Source organism: Eretmochelys imbricata, chromosome 5 (genome assembly GCF_965152235.1).
Source record: "Eretmochelys imbricata isolate rEreImb1 chromosome 5, rEreImb1.hap1, whole genome shotgun sequence".
NCBI classification, from domain to species: Eukaryota; Metazoa; Chordata; order Testudines; family Cheloniidae; genus Eretmochelys; species Eretmochelys imbricata.
In genome coordinates this window covers 68,612,034-68,632,237 of record NC_135576.1, presented here as the reverse complement: position 1 = coordinate 68,632,237, position 20,204 = coordinate 68,612,034, and the positions used below count along the sequence as shown (strand labels likewise).

The window sequence follows — 20,204 nt, the reverse complement described above, 5'->3', positions numbered from 1 at the left end:
AGAACATTTTGACAGACTTTTCAGGATGAAAAGCTTATCTACAGCACCTTTTTCATTTATTGTGGAGCAGAATTAATCTCTGTCCTGGTTAAAGTTGATTTCTCTATATTTAGGCCTGTGGTATGGATTTTTTTTTTGCGCCCCCCTCTAAAATCCACTGCATCTTTTCAGAATCCTGTACATGTCTTAAGATTGTGGAACGGGGGGTTTAGAATCTGGGGGAAGTGAGAGGACGAGGGGGAGAATAGTAGGTCTGCAGCTACATGTTGCTGAACTGCAATGACAATGCTCCCACTACTGGTTCTCCATAGCCTGGCAAACTGAAAGCCAAGAGAGATTTTAGTGCTTTTGAGGAAACAGCAATTTGTTATGAGGTAATAGTTTTAGTGAATATACATATCAGATGGTACAATATCTCTTTACTGATGTGGGAGTGGGAATGGTTCTGCACCCCAGCTTCTTTTGAAAGCTCATCTGTGGTGTGTGTGAGGGTACCTCCAAGCCTAAATTTTGGTTGGCTCTGCAGAAAAGTACTGGCATTTTTGCCACACATATGACAAATCTGGAAGGACAGCATGGCCATCTCTGACAGCAGTAGCCTACCTGAATCAAAAGTAGGCTACTGCTGTCAGTATCTTTCCTGCAAATGGAAGTAGGGAATTAATTGTTAACGTATCATGCAAATGTAAATACTGTCTCCTTTTCCTTTGAAGCCGTCTATTTGCGGATCACTTCTACACCCGCAGGAATAGTAAGGAATTTTATAAGAGGCCATGCAGTATTCATTGACTAGTATAATCGGATGCTGCTGCCTTAGTTTGTCTTTTTTAATATCCCTTCACCTTCCATCAACAGAATTTTGTAGTTTAGGAGCTAGATGGATGCAAGCTGTTTACTATAACTGTGAATTCAGAGCTTTTAAGGAGTTTTCCCTAACTTTCTTCTTTTATTTTTTAAGGGATGTAATTAAACTAGGGTGGGGTCATCTTGGTATCCAAAAACACTCTAATGGCAGTGTTAATTTAAAAATTGAATCCTAATCGCTATGAAATAAGGCACTAATTCTGGAAAAACTTACGTCTTTGGTACTATTTGTGCATAAAGGTAACTGTTTGGAAGATTGGGACTGAGGGTTTTAATGTAGGTATTTAGATATCAAGTTTTAGTTCAAAAGTGTACTCCTAATTTTAAAAAATGTATAGTTTGCAAAAAAAATAAAAAATAAATAAAATATGGAAAACTGCTTGCTGTTATTGACCATTGTGTCTGCTAGGAAATTCCTAGTAATTTAATTTGAAATATATATTTATTTTAACTACATATGTGTGTGAGGTTTGAGGAATGCCTAATTTTTCTACTTTAGGGCATGGGAACAGTGCTATTAAGATGGTAATATACATTTTGGCTTATTCTCATTTGTTGTTTAATATTGGTCAAGTGATTAAAGATGGACAGGGTACCTGAGCATATGAGAGCTATTAAAGGAAAATGCACATAGACTAGTTATCCCTCCAGGAATGTTTAAGACCTGATATTTGTGGCCCGGAAAGTGTGTGCTTGATTACAGCTGGTTTCTGTTCTGCAGAGGATATTAGCTACACTATATTACCCTACAAAGGAATCAATGTAACTAAACATAAGTGATTTTTTTAGCATGCTGTTTGAATAACAAGAATTCGAAGATTTCATTACCTGCTTTTAAAAAAATTATTTTTAATAAAATTTGGATCCAAAAATGTAGGAGTTCATTTTTGTCCAGTAGTTCAAACAGAAATTTTAACGGGTTCATCTTGAATTTAACCATGCTATTTATCTTTCTGCTTCTAGTATTTTTAGGAAACATTGGTTTGAAAGAAGATAAATTTAGATGCATAAATGAAAGGCAAAAGACAGATTAAAGATTTAAATCCAGTGGTTCAAGACCTTGCACCCAAAATGAATGTGTTCCTTTTATCTGGTAGCTGTGTTAACGATGTCATTCTTTATGGATCAAATCTACCCTGCTGAAGTCATTAGTATGCTGAGACTGTGTTTTCTAGAACATTTGGCTTTTGCAGTACTTAAACTGTTCATCAAATTGGAGTTTAATTCCTATTCTTTGTACCGAATACTAGATTATTCCATTGCTTACTTCTGACAAATTTTATTATTTTATAACTAAAACTGGATTACACCATCCTAAAAGTTAAAATTAGTTTTTTAAACGGTGTCCTTTTTAGTAATTTTTATTTTCCTTCAGATTTCTTTAGGGAAGGAATTACCCTAAATAATTTTCTTTGCAGTACTGGTTGGGGGTGGGAAGCAGGGGAGATTTTATTTCTTTTTTTAATTGCTTTTGCCCATTTGGGGACAAATTCCACACTTCATGATTTTTGTTTTACTCTGGACTTATATTTACCACCTAGGATAATTAGGCAGATTCATGAATTAAAGTAGTAGGTATTATTACTCTCATAACCTACAAAAGCAGCATGTTCATAAAGGAAACTGGTTTCGGTTGATACATATATTGCAAGGGACCGTTTACTATTATTATTTATTTATTATTTATTAAACTATTTTAAAATTGGGACATTACTGAATAATTGATGATGATAATTTAGTTTAACGCCTCTAGTTAATGTTGCCAAATTCTATAAGACCCTATTTTCAGTTGCTTATAACTTTGCCAAACTTTTACTGTTTGTTTGGGCTGAAATTTTCCATGTAGGGTGTCTGTCTCAGGGTGATTGTGTGATGCTTCAGCAATAAAGGTTCAACTGTTTTTGAAAACCCTTAAGGTTAGAGAAAAATAAGTTGTTTTGCCAATGTGAAATCCTAGTGTCAGGGAAATGCCATTTGCTGTCCCTGTGAAGAAAATCACCATAAAGTGAGTCAGTGTATAATCCTCTGAAAAATGCAATTTGAACATGTTCAGCCAAGATTTGTTGTTGGCTGGCAGCACTATTCTTTGAAAATTGTCTGTCTGCTTTGAGCATGCCCCATTCCCACACAGCTCCTATGTTCCAGCCGGACTGTGCGTGCACAGAGTGACAAAGCATGTTCTATTCCGGGTTGGAAGGGGCTACAAAGCAATTGCTCCTCCCGGGTGCGAGGAGCTGCTATAGTCCTAGTAACCTGAACTAAGATCTAGGAGTCTGAACTGGGTCCCTCTACGAGCACCCAGTAGGAACTACCTGACTCAAATACAAAGGGTTGAGGAGCAGAGACGGGAAGAGTTAGGAGCAGAGTGAGAAACTGAAGCCTGTGTAAACAACTAATGTACACTCCTTTTCTGGGCCTAGAACTGAGTTGGAGAACCTTGAATCTCAACATTCCTCAGATGCCTAGCCAATGGCTGTGAAACCCACTAGCAAAATGTCTCCTCTTTTTCTTATTGATTCCCAATCAGGATAACAATCTACTACTCCTATCAATCTGTGACTCTAAAAGTCCTAATCTTGTTCATAATGTGGGGGTGGTCCGAATGCTTCTGCATGATGGAATTTTTTTCCCCAGTTTGTTTTTATAAAAACTTAGCAGTTTTTTATATAATTTCCTATGTTAGAATATTATGTTTGCAAAATCAAGCACTCAGATATAAGAAATTGATGTTGCCAACCTCAGTTCTCGCATTTCCCAACTTTTTTGAGTGTTTGATTTTGCAATGTTAACTTTCTTCTAACATACATTTAATTACTCCCCCCCCCCCCGCCCCCAACAGTGTGTGCGCACACAAAACTATGTATAGAATGTTTAAACAGTTTAAACAAAAATCTGGTCTATTGAAAACACTGAAGCACAGTGAAACAAAACCCTGTGTAAGTAAATCTTTCATCTAATGTACATTGGATATCAGGTTTCAGGCCATAAACACGGAATAATATGTGAATTAATTGAATGAAATACTCCTGAAATCTCATTGGTTTATGTATAAATGCAGTCAGATCCTGTACATACACAAAGAAATTGTATCACTAGATCCATGCTTCAAAATGAGCCATAAAAAATTGTAGACCTTTGATATAGATTTTGTCCGTGTTTCCAAATTAAGGTGGGGTGGGGTGGTGTGTGTGTGTGCTGCCTCTTTAACTATTATTTTTTTATATTTTAGTTCTACCACCAGTCTTCTTAAATGTTGTTCCCTTCTGGCAGCTGGTGGATAAGCAAGACAGTGTATGAAAATTTTTATTGCTGCAATATGCTGTTAATTTAGCACTTTCCTGAGAATATATTGGTTTCCATGCTGGTTTATGGAATTAGAGATGTACTATTCTATAGTAAATTCCACTCCTTTCTTTAACAACCTGTTGCACTTTCTTTCCATTTGCAAAGGCACTTAGAGCCAGTTAGCAATGATAAGGATCGATGCTGAAGGTTAATCAATCCTTCCAAGAATGGATGTTCAGGACTACTGGTCTCTACCTCAGTTGTATGGGCCCCTTTGAGCTAGGTGTAGAGACCCAGGCTGTGTAGCCTCACTAAAGAACTTACAGTGGCGCAATTGCATTGGAGAAGCTCTCCTACCAACATAGCATTTTCCACACTGGTGCTTAGGTCGGTGTAACTTATGTCACTCAGGAGAGTGGCTTATTCACGCTTCTGAGCAACATAAATTATATCGACATAAGTGGTAGTGCAGATATAGCCTAAGTGTCTTCTGACTAGGGAATAACTCACAACCTTAAGAATGAGCCCGTCTTAACAAGGTTCTTGCATATACAAATACTAATTATGGATAGGTTTTGTTTTTTTAAGAGTCTTTGAATGATCTTTCTCTCTCCTAGCTAATTGCATTCCAGCTCTACCTCTGTGCACCACAGCCCTGATTGTTTGAAAGGTTCCAAGTACAACTTTATCCAATAATAGTCATAATTGGTAGCTGGAAGCATGAGCTCTAATGTGGGGATATACCAAACAACTGCAGCTGACAACATTTGTGAAAACTTTTTAGTCTAGGTGTTTCTGTACATTCTTTTGATTCTCTAATTTCCTGAGTTTTCCAGACTTTACCACATTTGTCAAACGTGGTAACTTCACATCTTGTAGGCACCACCTACATTTGCTGAAGGAGAGTCAGGCATCATAAAAAATTTCTATTCTGAGCTCTGATGTTAGAGGTAGCTTACAGTGAATCTTCTGGATATTCTATATAGATATTAAAGCTGTGTGATACTTAGCCCAAAAAGAAGTGCCCCCTCCAAAATGCGGTATTATCGTTGACAGTTTGTCCCATTAAGTATTTTGATGACTACATTTATTTGTTACATTTATGCCTTAATTTGTAAACAGTGTGGCTGGTTAAAGTGGCTCTGGGAACTGTAGCAGAAGTTTTTTATACTATTTTAATTTGAGTACTACATTCAGTTATACTGTTTGAATTCTTTTATTTTCCCTTTAAAATTATGTAAAATATACATTTAAAATCTGTCTGCATGTGTTTTAAAGTACTTGCTTTTCTAACTGTAGGTTTTTGGTGTTTAATTTTTGGCAGTGCATTGGTGAATATTTGACAAGTCATTGGCTCATTATGTTCTTGCAAGGACTGAGCCTCAAAGCTCCACCTCTATCCTCATTCTCTGAGCTGTTTCCCAGCCAGTCTGAGCTCCATAAGAAAGGAGGAGGAATGCTCCTGAATTGGCCCTTGCTTAGCTCTGTTGTTGCAAGCTCTTGTCAGGGGAGGCATATCTTGTGTTTCTGAACATGGGTCTCATTGCCATAACCCACTCACTTACTAGTTTAACCGACTGCGGGGGTGGGTGGGGAATGGCTTGAGCGTCTCTTCTCATCCATGTGTCTGTCTTAAAAAAAAAAATTTAAGAAAACTTCAAGATGTGGGAATAAAAGAGAAAAATAGAAGCAAACTGCTTAATTTTGAGAGGTTTTATATCTTCATTTCTTTTGGTTACTTTTACAATTAACTATCACCTTTAACTAGATTGAATTTTTCAGATAGTTTCAGAACTAACCTCTTTCCCCATTCCTCTTAAATGTTTTGAGTACCTTCCCCTCATGAAAATTTAATACCCCACCCCACTCAACTCTTATTTGGAAAAGGGTAGGGCTAATAGAGTGATCTCATTATGGTTCATGTTCACAAATTTAATGCAGCCTGTGTCGACAGTGGTTTCTTTTCATCAGCTTGTAATGTCGTCGTCTTTTCTGTTCAATTGCCTACGTTAAATTAATATTGTTCTATCTTCATGATGATGTGGGGTTTTTGTGTGTTCTGTTAAACAAGTTGACTTTTAATTGTCATGTTCTGGAAGGGTTTTTTTGGTATTGAGTTTCTCTTTGTTTCTTCTCTAATCTGACACGTTCTTTCTTTTTGCTCATAATATTGTTTCCTTTACAGTTTCTAGTGTTACTGAGTTCCTAGAGAAACCACATAAAGATTTGGACTTCTTTCTGTATTTCTGAATTATCAACAGCCCTTTTTTATATTCTATTCATCATATTGTGAAGATCACATTTTCATCTCTTTATCCACCATCCCTCCCTGGAGGCTAAATGTAATTGTGTCTGCAGAGATTTTAATATCTTTCCCACTGAATCAAAAGTGTGTAAGAAATGTCTCATTCATAAGACGTTTCTGTAACAGGGCGCAGGTGGGCCCCTCTATCTTTGGCCAGTTCTGCACCCACAAACCAGCCAGAGACCTCTGCTTTGGTGCATTCACCCATGCTCTTTATTTACAGTATAAGCTCCCACCACCTTGTAACTACAGACAGCGTCCAGCTTACAGCCTCAGGGACTGCTAGCTTCTGCAGCCAGCATGGGAGAGCAGCCTCTAACTCCCTGGCTCCTCCCTTTCCTCTCCCCCCATGGCTTCCTTCCTGCCAGCCTTTATGCAGCCCTTGGCTAACAAGGCCTGCAGTTGTTCTCTATTTGCCACTTAGGCCTGGGCCTACTCAGCCAGGTCCAATTTCCCTTTCTGGATTGGAGCTGGCATGACAGGTCTGGCTCAGGGTTTCCTAGCCTGTAACAGTTTCATAATGGCTGTCACCATTTTTTTTTCATTGTGAGCAAGTGGTCTGCTTATATAAAACCTTCATTGTGCCTTGGTTACTCAAAATATATTTTGCCTCTTTATATTAGTGTTGTCTTAAAAAATACATGAAGGAGGCTGACGAGCCTGAAGTCATACAAGGCTTTCTTTCTTTAAAAAAAATAAATAATTTGTGTGTTACAGGTTCTTTCTCTCCATTTTATGACATGAACACTTATTTTTTCCCCCATTGTTGTTCTTCCGCTATGCTCTTGAGATACTTTATGATGTCAGTAGTGATGTTTTTTCCCCTCGAGCACACTTTCTCTTGACTGCTTATTTTCTCTGCTTGTTGTATCTTCACCGTTTATTTTCTGCTTACAGATGTTGGTGCCATGTTTGTCCAAGGTCAGTTTGTAGAACTGTTTGTCTAGCAGTAAAACTGCTACCTTCTGTGGGATGCCATCTCGCTTTATAATTGTTTCATTGTTTGTCCTGCAAAAACTGTCACTTTTTTCATTTGAGAGTCATTTCCTTTTAGCCCTTTTTTCCTTCCAGAGTGATATTTTGTTTCTAGGATGCCTTTCTTTAGATCACCCATGTTGTCAGATGCAGAAATCACAAGGTGTATATCTCCATCTCTTCAGCATGTTTTTATTATGTTATGCAAATAATTTATCTTCTTTGTCCAGGGTTTATAGATGTATGGTTTATTAAATAAAACATGCTTTTCTGTGGTTTGTTTGCAAGAACTTAAAATCAGAAACTAATTTCAAGCGAGAGAAAAATGTACCATCTTTTCTAAGTTAATTCTCAATATTTTGTACACTGATCAGTTTTGTGTTATGCAGCTTTGTTGATCTATTTTGATTCCATTTCAAGGATTTTCATGTATTGGCACCCTGTGGTCTTTTCTTTTTTTTTTTGCTTTTTGTTTTGCTATGAACAGTTTTTTGCCAATAAGCTAACACTGTATATAAAAAATGAATAGTACTGCACATATTTAAAATATACTTATTTCAGAAAAAGGTTGGCTTAATTTTGCTGAAAATGGGAAATCAGCCTCCAGATTTCATATTTACGTAGATCATGGATTAACAAATAATACAACTGGATTAAACTAGTTTATGACCTGAGTCCCAGGGGAGCCAGCTGAGGCCACTCAGTTAGGGTGAACTGGAAAGAATGGTGCAGATAATCCCCAAAGATGGTGGATATTCCAATATTTAGGTTTACCAAGCCAGCACAAAACAGCTGCTTTACTACCTCACTGGTTACTCAGAAGTCAACACCACAGTTCCCTTAAAATAACCCAGCCTCAGGCCTCCACATAGGCACCCAAGTCAGATATGATGAGTGTCAGGGTTCCCTCCCCACTCTGAACTCTAGGGTACAGATGTGGGGACCCACATGAGAGACCCCCTAAACTTATTTCTACTAGCTTAAGTTAAAAACTTCCCAAGGCACAAATTCTTCCTTGTACCTTGGATTAGGTAATGCTGCCACCACCAAGTGATTTAGACAAACTCAGGGAAAGGACCAGTTTCTACTCCCTAAAATTCCCCCAAGCCTCCACGCTCCCTTTCCCGGGGAGGCTTGAGAATAAATAAGATGAGCATTGACCAACCTTGGGCTTTTTTAGGACACTAAAAAAACAAAAACAAAACCCAATCAGATTCTAAAAGAAACTTCATAATAAAGAAAAAAGGTAAAAGAAGCACCTCTGTAAAATTAGAATGGAAGATAATCTTACAGGGCAATCAGATTCAAAAACACAGAGGATTTCCCTGTTGGCCAAACTTTAAAGTTACAAAAAGAAAATCAGGAATACACCTTATACAGAGAAAACCACAAGCCAAAACAAAAATAAGCTAATGCATTCCCTTGCTAGTACTTACTAATTCTAATGGCGTTGGATTGCTTGCTTCCTTGATGTGTGCAAGCACACAGAACAGACAGACCAAAACCACCTCTCCCCCTCATCCCCCAATATGAAAGTATCTTGTGCGCTTATTGGTCCTTTTGGTCAGGTGCCAGCCAGGTTACCTGAGCTTCTTAACCCTTTACAGGTAAAAGGATTTTGTGCCTCTGGCCAGGAGGGATTTTACAGTACTGTATACAGGAAGGTTGTTACCCTTCCCTTTATGACAATGAGGATTAATGAAAATCTTATTATCATACAAAAAAGGTTTTACCAATCCCAAAGGATCAGACACATTACCTCCCATGTTAATGAGTATTCCAGATCTTAGTCAAATACCCACTTACAGCCAATTCTTATTAACTAAACTAAAATTTTATTAAAAAGAGGAGAGAGAGAGTATGGTGAAAAGATCAATATACATACAGACATGAGTTCAATTCTTGAGGTTCAGATTCATAGCAGAGATGGTGAGCTTTGTACTTGCCAAAAGTTCTTTTTGAATTTAGTCCATAGATTATAGTCTAATGTCCAATATCATATTCAGGGTGTTCCAGTTTAACTGGAACTCAATCTCAATCTTGTGACTCAAACTTCCCCTGATGAAGCTTAAGCAGATCTGAGATGACAGGATCAGGACCCAAGGATCTTTTATTAAATTTCAAGGCCTTCTTTGACAGATCGGAGTCTGTTAGCTTACAGTAGGCAATCAGGGTGACTTTGAAGTAGGTCCATCACCAGTACTTAGCTACATTAATTAACATAGGGCAGTTGCCTGTTGTTCCACCATTTGCAGATTTACTATACATTTCAAAGAGAGATGAATAGAGCGATATCCTATGTTTACAGTTCATTTAAATGTTAAGAAGTTATTTTGATCTCTGAATAACAGAATACAGCATAGACAGTGACTGTTGGATTATATCGTTGACCTCCTCCAATGTGTATGTAAATACACAAAAACACAAACATTATCTCCCCATATGTTTTTACGGGTTAAATTTGAGTAATTTGTTCTGCAGGATGTTTAACCCTTTCTGGTCATTTCACACAGTTATGAATCTGTACTGGTTTCTTATATTTAGATCAGTGAAGATCTGTGCTTTCCTTACAAATATATATGTGATCACTGTGCTGCTACTTTCCAAATTGTCTCCTCTGCACAAAACTGACACAAGCAATCTGTTGTGGCCTGGCAGTTTGTCCCTTGCCCCTTACTACTTTTCTGGTATGGATCTTGCAAGGGCCTGGTTCAAAATTCACCATGTTAAAGTGGTGATTGTGCACTGTATTAGAGTGTCTTGATGGCTGGGATGAGAATCTGAATTGATGCCTCTTTTCCGTATTTTCCTTCCTCTCTCTCCAGGAATGCTGTGGGTTGCAGATCAAGCAGTGGACTGTGACCCCTGCTTACCTAGTTGATGATCTGGCCATGTGGCAGTCTGTGTGTCTTGAGGAGTTCTGGCCCAGATCTTCAAATGTGCCAAAAGTTAGATTCTGGAGCCAGATTAGCAGCAACCAGCAGCTCCTTTAAATAAGTTGTTGGCTTTTCAGTTGAGTTTGGCTCCCATTCAAATATCTGTTAGGAGCTGCTGGTTGCTGCACCCTTCTGAAAATCTGCCCCCGTCATTTAAGTGCCAGACCAGGAGCTGAGCTCTTAGAAAAGTTTTGCATGTTGAGCACTTTTGAAAATATGGTCTATACATTTATTTTTAGTCTCCTGAGTAAAATATGGCCAGAGTTTCAAAGGCATTGAGCATACTCAGCTCCCATTACCTTTCAAAAGTGTTGAGTATCAATAGATTCCTTTGAAATCAGGCCACCTTTATTTCATGGATTATAGCTACTGAAATTTGTAAATTGACACATTCTTCACACGATGATAAAATGGGAACTGTATGAAATCTACTGGGCTATGCTTGTACTCTGAATAAGACCTTTTAATCTGTTCTTCCAGACTGAAGAATACCACCATTTTCAAATGTAATATCTGAATATTTACAGTTGAGTGTCCAAGATACTATTATATAATTACAGTAAGAGTCTGAGAATGATTTTAAACATGCTGCATATAGTGTTTTCATTTTTCTTCTTTGCTTTGATATAGTGTCCAAATACTGTGTGTTTCAGTGATCTTTGAAAAGATCATATATAATATGTAGTAGTCTTATTCTGTGCTGTAAGACTTCCTGAAAATGAAATTATTGCTAAAATACATAGCCTTACTAAACTCTGAATTAAAAAATCAAAATTTGTAATTATCCCATGTATCTGTTCTTTTATAGGTTATAAGTTGATCATAGTCCTCTTATATGAAATTTCTATGTAACTGCTAAAAGCTGCATGCTTTTATTGCTGTTTTTATGTATGTAAAAAACAAAAATTAAAAAAAAAAAACCTTTCTCCAACCCTTTTCCCTCCCCGCCCTTTCATTGCCGCTTGCCAGCTGGCCTGCAGTGACCTCATACAATATCAGTTGGAAACCTTTTTTTAAAAAAGTCCTTAGTTTAACTACAGGACATTCAGTAGCTTTTGTTTTCTGAGGAAAGAGGATTTAAACAAACTTTCTATTACATTTGTTGAATGTGTATTTCATAGTAACCACCATGAAGTTCACAGCATTTAAGGAGACGACGAAGCTGAGATGAAAAGATGTAAATTCATGAAGGCTTGGCTTCACAGTTGGCGTATAATCCTTTCTGCTGTCATTGGTACCCTAACCCCAGTACCCACCAGAACAAAAGAAACTGAATTGGAAATTGTGGGAGCTAGGGAATGTTCTGTTGGCAGCACATCTCATGGCCCATAGGCCTTGTCAGGTCTCAGTTTGATACCCTTTATTCTATCTGACAGATGTGAGGTAAGTTCTATGAAGGGGAAGTCATTACTAGAGTGAGGGCAGTGTCAGATCAAAAGTAACCAGTGATCAAACAAGGTGAAGGGCTGTGGAAAACAGGCTTTTTTTTCTGGCCTTGACACCTGCCTGATCATTGAGGGGAACAGTCCTTCTGTGTCAGGTTGAGTTGATTCTCTTTGATGTACAGTGAATGAGTGAAGATGGAAACTGAACTGGAGAATGGAAGATTTTGGTTTCCCTTTTCTTTCGGGTCAATTAAAGGTGCTTTGTTATGTGACACTGACATTTGGCTATACAACTGCATGTCCTGTGTATGAAATAAAATGTTCAGTCTTGGGGTATTGTATTTTAGGTGCCTTAGTCTTGCTAATTAAATTTGAAGTAGCACAAATTGTGCTTAGTGAAAAAACAATCTGGTGTATTAGTATTTAAGATACACTTTTCAGAAAAGAATCAACTCGTGGTTTAAAACACTCAATCTTTCTAGAATAACTTGTTTAAAATTATGATTAATATGTGCTACTGTTGGGAGAAAACTCTTCTATTTTGTGGAGTTACTTTGAAAATTGCAGGATTTGGAAAATGTCTCTGCTGTTAGTATACTCACACAGTAATGTCTCTCTCTTGCCTTTCAATCTTGATTTCTACATTTTGGTAGAAAATAATACTTTTTTTAAAAAGTAAGAAAATTTACCCACAAAAAGTACTTTTGCTTGTATCATTAATAAAATAAAGTGTAAAATATTGAATACTTTCAAATGAAGCATGTCTATAGAAAGCACCCAAAGGATTTGTATAAATCGCTTATTGCCAGTTCAAATGTATTGATAGCACTTACTGGGGTTCTAAACCTAACAACTAAACATGTAGTCTGTTCAGCAAATAGAAATATATTATGTAAGGGCTAAATATACAAATATTATAAATAGAAAATGAATTTTATAGTTGCCTAGAGTTTAATTTTAGGCTCTCCATGCATTCCATTGAATACATGATTGTATAAGCTACTGTAGTTTCAGTGAACTTCATTGGATCCCACAATTAGGATAATTTCTGCCTCATTTCTTTGCATCCTTTTTGATCTCTAGTTCAATATTTCTTACAATATTTTCATATTTCTGATGGATGGATGTCTTAATATTTGTAATAGGAAATATTGTACAAAAATTCTATGGAAAAGAAATTCAGTCCGCTCATAAAGCGTGGTGTTAACTGTAACATGTTCACAGATACGTACTGAAATTAAATAAGTCTCATATTCTCATACCTCTAAGTATTGCACATCACATCACAACTATATTTTTGTTTTCCTCTTTGCAAAAGTATATCGGGTATACAAACACACGTGCAAAAATATTGAAAATTTAAAAAGAGACAGGTACTTTAAAAAAGAAAAGCATTTGAAAGAAGAACTGTTTGATATAATCTTAAAGAAGCTGTATTTTAAATGAAATATTCTATATTACTGCTAATTATGGTCTGTTTTTTTTTAAAGATGATAGATCTGTTTCCACGTGTTTCTATATGTTTTTGTAGTTAAACTGGAAATTTGACAATATGGATTTCCCATAAATTTTAGTCAGTATTGGGCCTCCTCAATATTTCTTTTATTTTTAAAAATAAAATATTTAAGTTAGGTTAAGTTAGAGATAAACCTACCAATTTTAATTAAAATAATGGAAACTCTAATTGTTACCATCTTTTCTAAGCAATGCTGAAATGCTTGTGCAGTTCTTAACATTCCAAAGTTCAAATTTGAAAGATCACAGAATTGACTGTAAACATCATTAAAACAGTCACACTTGACAACATGCAGAGGAAATCTTTCTCTCTCTTTCTTTCTACAACTGTAAATTTTGTTTCTGTAGTAGGTCTGAGATTCCTATTAAAAGAGTAATTTGGCCTTCAGGTGGTCTCTTAATTTTTATTTATTTAGGGCTGTCAATTAGTTGCAGTTAGTTCACGAGCTTAACTCAAAAAAATTAATTGCGACTGAAAAGATTAATCACAGTTTTAATTGCACTGTTAAACAATAGAGTATCAATTGAAATGTATTAAATATTTTGGATGTTTTTCTACATTTTCATATATATTGATTTCAATTACAACACAATATAATGTGTATATTATTTTTTATTACAAATATTTGCACTGTAAAAATGAGAAACAAAAGAAATAGTGTTTTTGAATTCACCTAATACAAGTACTGTAGTGTAATCTCTTCATCGTGAAAGTACAATTTACAAATGTGGATTTTGTTGTTGTTACATAACTGCACTCAAAAACAAAACAATGTAAAACTTTAGCGCCTACAAGTCCACTCAGTCCTACTTCTTGTTCAGCCAATTGCTAAGACAAACAAGTTTGTTTATATTTGCAGGAGAAAATGCTGCCCGCTTCTTGTTTACAATGTCACCTGAAAGTAAGAACAGGCGTTTTCATCGCAAGGCATCGCAAGATATTTGTGTCAGATGCATTAAAGATTCATATGTCCCTTCATGCTTCAACCACCATTCCAGAGGATGTGGGTCCATGCCGATGATAGGTTCTGCTTGATAACAGTCCAAAGCAGTGCAGACCAACGCACGTTCATTTTCATCATCTGAGTCGGGTGCCACCAGCAGAAGGTTTGATTTTCTTTTTTGGTGGTTTGGGTTCTGTAGTTTCTGCATTGGAGTGCTGCTCTTTTAAGACTACTGAAAGCATGCTACATACCTCGTCCCTCTCAGATTTTGGAAGACACTTCAGATTTTTAAAACTTGGGTCAAGTGCTGTAGAAATCTCACACTGGTACATTCTTTGCGTTTTGTCAGATCTGCAATGAAAGTGTTCTTAAAAGGAACAGTGTGTGCTGGGTCATCATCCAAGACTGCTATAACATGAAATATATGGCAGAATGTGGGTAAAACAGAGCAGGGGATATACAATTCTCCCCCAAGTAGTTTAGTCACATTTAATTAACGCATAATTTTTTTAATGAGCGTCATCAGCATGGAAATGTCCTCTGGAATGGTGGCTGAAGCATGAAGGGACATATGACTCTTTAGCGCATCTGGCATGTAAATATCTTCCGATGCTGGCTACAACACTGCCATGAGAACGCCTGTTCTCACTTTCAGTTGATTTTGTAAACAAGAAGCGGGCAGCAGTTTCTCCTGCAAATGTAAACAGACTTGTTTGTCTTAGTGATTTGGCTGAACAAAAGGTTGGACTGAGTGGACTTTGTTTTATTTTTGAGTGCAGTTTTGTAGCAAAAAAAATCTACATTTGTAATTTGCACTTTCATGACAGAGATTTCACTACAGTACTTGTATTGGGTGAATTGAAAAATGCTATTTCTTTTGTTTTTTACTGTGCAAATACTTGTAATAAATAAATATAAAGTGAGCAGTGTACACTTTGTATTCTGTGTTGCAATTGAAATCAATATATATGAAGATGTAGAAAACATCCAAAATATTTAAATAAATGGCATTCTATTAACAGAGCAATTACTCGTGATTAATTTTTTAAAATTACTTAGCGCTATTTTTATTAATTACTAATAAATATTACATTGTTTAATTAACCTGGGAATTAACCTCAGGCTACTCTTCCAGTTCAGGTTTCCCATATGGTCAGTTACTTATAAACACAAGCACACAAATTAACTTTTCCATCTGTGGCTGTTTATTAATATCAGCTTTTTGAAAGAGAATATATCAATACTTTGGTAGGACAGTGCTTTAAATTTTTTAAAGTTTTTTAGGAGGGTGACCTGTTACAATTGTTTTCATCCTCTTGTATGGTGCCCTGAGTATACTGGGAGGAGGAGAACTATACAGATAAAATGATGAAGTGACCATTATACATTTTTTTTTTTTTTTTTTTTTTTTTTTACTGAAGCAACTCACTGTGTAAGCTCCAGAGGGGTTAAATGCTTAAGGTCTCAGTGAAATGCAAAGCAATGATGCAGCTTTAACTAGGAGCCCCCATTAGTGTTTTCATAGTATTCAGTTTGTCTTAAAGATTTAGAGGATTATCATCAAGAGCTTTGCATTCAGTTTGACTCCTCTTAAAATGTTTATCATTTAATGTGTAGATTCAGTTAACATGCTTCTCTTTTTGAACATACCTCCTAACAACCCCCCCACCCCCCACCCCAAAAATTCAGAAAACAACCCAACAATCCCAACTTTGTGTGGTGTCTATCAAACAAATGTGTACATGTGCTGTCAGGTATCACAAGTAATGCACCTAGCTCTTTTTGTTTTGTGGTTACAAGAATTTGTGCATTCCTCTTTAAACTACTGCTTCAAGAAGAAATTAAAATAAGAAAAAGTTGATTCATAGTAAAATATTTTAAAAAGTAGTAAATGTAAGTTAAATTGGAAACTAAATACCTTTATAGTATCCCACTAAGAAAACTGGCACTAATTTTGTAAATTAAACTACCAAGTACTTAAAGTAATAGATGCTCGTTTTGTGTGCATTGGGACTCCTTCGTAAAAGAAGTTTACTGGATTTGAAATGGACAGTTTGGATGCAGCATAAATTTATACTAATATTTAAATTCAGTTACTCAAATAATTTAGTAGAATACTGTATGGTACTAAATAATACTGATTTTGTCATACCATTGGATGATTTTGTCTGAACTATTACTTCCCTAGCCCCAGGTATTGAAGGGGGTATTGGTTCACCCTCAAATTCTCCTGCTTTTTTAAGGATATTAATCTTGTGAGTCTCCATAAAGCGTGCCTGGAGAAAACCCCCAGCATTTTATACTTGTGTACATCTCTATCTCTGTCTTGATTTTGAGGGGTTTTGGAGAAAGCTGTGTATGAATCAGTTTTTTTTTTTTCTTTAACTGCCCTCAATCACTTAATTCTCCTATGTTGCTGTAAAATGCATTTTTACCAAAATGTTTAGTTTTGCTAACAGTGCACAGAGCTGACTACTAAATAGCTCAACTTTTCAGAAAACCAGGGAATTTCAAATAGCAAAAGTAACTTTATTTCAATTTAACATGGCAGATACTTCAGGTATGTTTTAAATGCTGAAACCTTTCTGTCACATCTGCTGTGCTATCCGTCATTAACATGCCATTAGTACCACCGGAATATTAGGATGTCTGGTATATTCAGCATGGCTAGTGTATTGTGCCTGGAACATTAAAATAATGAACAATTAAAATATTGTGTCCGAAAATGGTATAAGCACCTTGGATATGAATATCCAAACTGTGCCTTGATGAGCATTTTAGAAAAATGTATATACTGTAGCCTGTAAAATTCTAATGATCAGCTTTATAAAAGGTAAGTCTTGAATTGTCACTGTTGCATTAAGGAATTTACAACTAGTTGTGTCTTAAAGTTGTTTTGACTGCTGAGGTATAATAAAATAAAACAGTCTCATATTTATAAAATCTTTACATTAAGAGGGGGAGAAGTCTGCACATTGACCAAACCAAACTGCACCTTGAACTTCCAAGAGAGTGGCTTAGAAGCAAGTGAGTAAAAAATAATTGTAGAAATTCTAAAAGGTGGGGGTTTTTTTTTTTTTTTGGTTTGGTGTGGGTGTGATGTGGTTTTTTTTTTTTTTTTTTTTTTTAAGAGAGAGAGAAGAGAGCGAGCGCGACATTTCAAGTAGTATTTTGGAGGTCGGAGGATATTTTCTTGGAGGAAGACTTAATTTAAATCCATTAGAATTCCAAAGACCCTTGAGATGCACTAAATTATAGAATCCTACTTAACATTGGTATCTTTTTCTCTCGACTGCTTTGAGCTAACAAGGGGGGCAGGCGGGCAGGGAGAGTTTGGAAGCTTTCCAAGACCACAGTCTATGTGTATGAGAAGTTATGATTTCTGGCTGTGAAGTCTGAGTTTTACTGGGCAGGCTTTTCTGGTGGGTTAAAGCCCCCCTCTATCCCTTCCCAGATGGTAACTGGCTTTTATAACAAGAATTACTTGACATTCTCAGACCTAACTAAATGGGGCATCCACTGTAGGGTTCACATGCTGCCAACTGAAAGAAAGTGACAAATGAGAACAGATGACAAAACAGACTGGTATAGTAAGAGAGAGGAAGAAGAAAAGAGAAAACAAAAGGTATGAATATAAAGAAAAGGGAGATGGACATTGGGGAAAAATGAGGAAATAAAAAACAGAGGTAAATAATGAGCTCCAGCAAGTTTCAGGACTTCAAAAATTTATTACAGGAGTAAAAATATGCCCTTTGCAATTAAGGATACAGTGAAGATTTGATGATCTTACCTATGAGGTAATCTAGTGCTCAGTAATAGTGAAATGGAATGTTATCAGCAAAGTTTGCAAGATATTTCAATGGTCTTTTTAGGTAAGGCCGGGGGGTTTTGAGTCTTTTTTAGAACCATTTTTCGAGTGTAGCAGGTTAGAAATATATTTGAAATTGGTTTATATAATCTGATCTCTGTATTTACCTACTATTACTGGTTAGAACTGCCCTTTGATTTAATTGTCTAGAGAAACTTATCATTTGCATAGTGAATACCAATAAACAGAACAGATTTCTAGTAAAGGAAAAAATTACAAAAATATATGGGCCTTAGGTGTTAGAAAATGAATTCTAAAGAATTCCACACTTGAAATTATATATTTATTATTTTTAACTAACTATTTTAAACTACTTCCACTCTAGAGTACTTTTTAGTGTTGTAAAATAAAAATAACGTAGAATGTTATTTTTAAAATAGCCAAAGGAACATGAGAGCTCAACTGAATTTTGTTTGAACTGCTGTAAAATAATTCTGAACCTCTTTTACAGAACTTAAAAGGGACCAGTGAGTCCAATGGGAGTCTTGGCAATTATTTCAAGAGTAACAGTATTGGTCTAATTCAGTAAAATCTAATACTCTCCTGAAAAATTAAAATTAAAACAGAATCTAACGCATATCTAACTAGATTGCTTACTAACTCTTTACAGGTTTCAGAGTAGCAGCCGTGTTAGTCTGTATTCGCAAAAAGAAAAGGAGTACTTGTGGCACCTTAGCGACTAACAAATTTATTTGAGCATAAGCTTTCGTGAGCTACAACTCACTTCATCGGATGCATTCAGCGGAAAATACAGTGGGGAGATTTATATACATAGAGAACATGAAACAATGGTGTTACCATACACACTATAAGGAGAGTGATCACTTAAGGTGAGCTATTACGAGCCGGGGGAGGGGACCTTTCGTAGTGATAATCAAGGTGGGCCATTTCCAGCAGTTGACAAGAACATCTGAGGAACAGTGGGAGGTGGAGGGGGGTAAATAAACATGGAGAAATAGTTTTACTTTGTGGAGAGTGGGGTGGGAGGAGGTATTGTTTCATGGTCTATGTGTATATAATGTCTTCTGCAGTTTCCACAGTGTGCATCCGATGAAGTGAGCTGTAGCTCACGAAAGCTTACGCTCAAATAAATTGGTTAGTCTCTAAGGTGCCACAAGTACTCCTTTTCTTTTTGCGAATACAGACTAACACGGCTGTTACTCTGAAACCATCCCCCGCTGTTCCTCAGATGTTCTTGTCAACTGCTGGAAATGGCCCACCTTGATTATCACTACAAAATGTCTCCCCCCTCCCCCCCCGGCTGGTAATAGCTCACCTTAAGTGATCACTCTCCTTACAGTGTGTATGGTAACACCCATTGTTTCATGTTCTCTGTGTATATAAATCTTCCCACTGTATTTTCCACTGAATGCATCCGATGAAGTGAGCTGTAGCTCACGAAAGCTTATGCTCAAATAAATGTTAGTCTCTAAGGTGCCACAAGTACTCCTTTTCTTTTTGCGAATACAGACTAACACGGCTGCTACTCTGAAATCTAATTAAAATCTAGTATTTTTTTAGCAGCTGTAATGCTCTTAAGCAATAACATCTCTGCCATCAGAATCCCTGAATTGTTTATGGCAGTCCTTATAATTAATTGAGCATTTTGAGGTCTAAACTATTATACAGCACCACGTGCATTTTAAAATGTAAATAAAGTGTCATTTCTGGGAAGTCTTAGGTATGACTGTATAAATATGTTTTTTGTTACTGGTATTTAAAAAATGTATTGCTACATTCAGTGGGTAGTTTATAATTGGACTTGTAGACATAAAAACCTAATAAATCTGCAAAAGTCCCAGATATGTATAAATGTCAAACATGTTTAAGTGACAGGAATCTGTTGTACATCCTAAAGGTTTGCAAGAAGGTGATTGTTAAATACCTTATTTAGAAAACAAAACAAGAAACCATCTCATCCAGTCCCATACTTAAATTGACCATCTGCTGAATACAAGGTTCACAAACCTTGGCAGCAGTGAGATATTTTAAATTCATATGCTAATATAAATAGAAATGCCAAATTTAAAGCTTTGATAAATCAGGAAATATAAAAGTTGCACTTGAAGGCTCAAACATTTTGTTCCAATTTACTGTCTGTTTTTCATAGTCTGAATATGCTCTCAG

General features: G+C 36.3%; 1 protein-coding gene across 11 annotated transcripts in view; it reads left to right on the top strand.

The window, feature by feature from the left end:
* The window catches only part of FBXL17 (F-box and leucine rich repeat protein 17), a 490,032-nt gene that overhangs the window by 43,784 nt on the left and 426,044 nt on the right, over nucleotides 1-20,204 (top strand). Inside the window, exon 6 of one of the 11 annotated variants that reach the window (XM_077817287.1) lies at nucleotides 10,255-11,191. The exons of the other annotated variants lie outside the window; for them this stretch is intronic. Coding sequence (XP_077673413.1) covers nucleotides 10,255-10,310 — 56 coding nt within the window. The 3' untranslated portion in view covers nucleotides 10,311-11,191. Of the gene's footprint in view, nucleotides 1-10,254; nucleotides 11,192-20,204 lie in introns of those variants that run through there. 11 annotated transcript variants of the gene reach the window in all.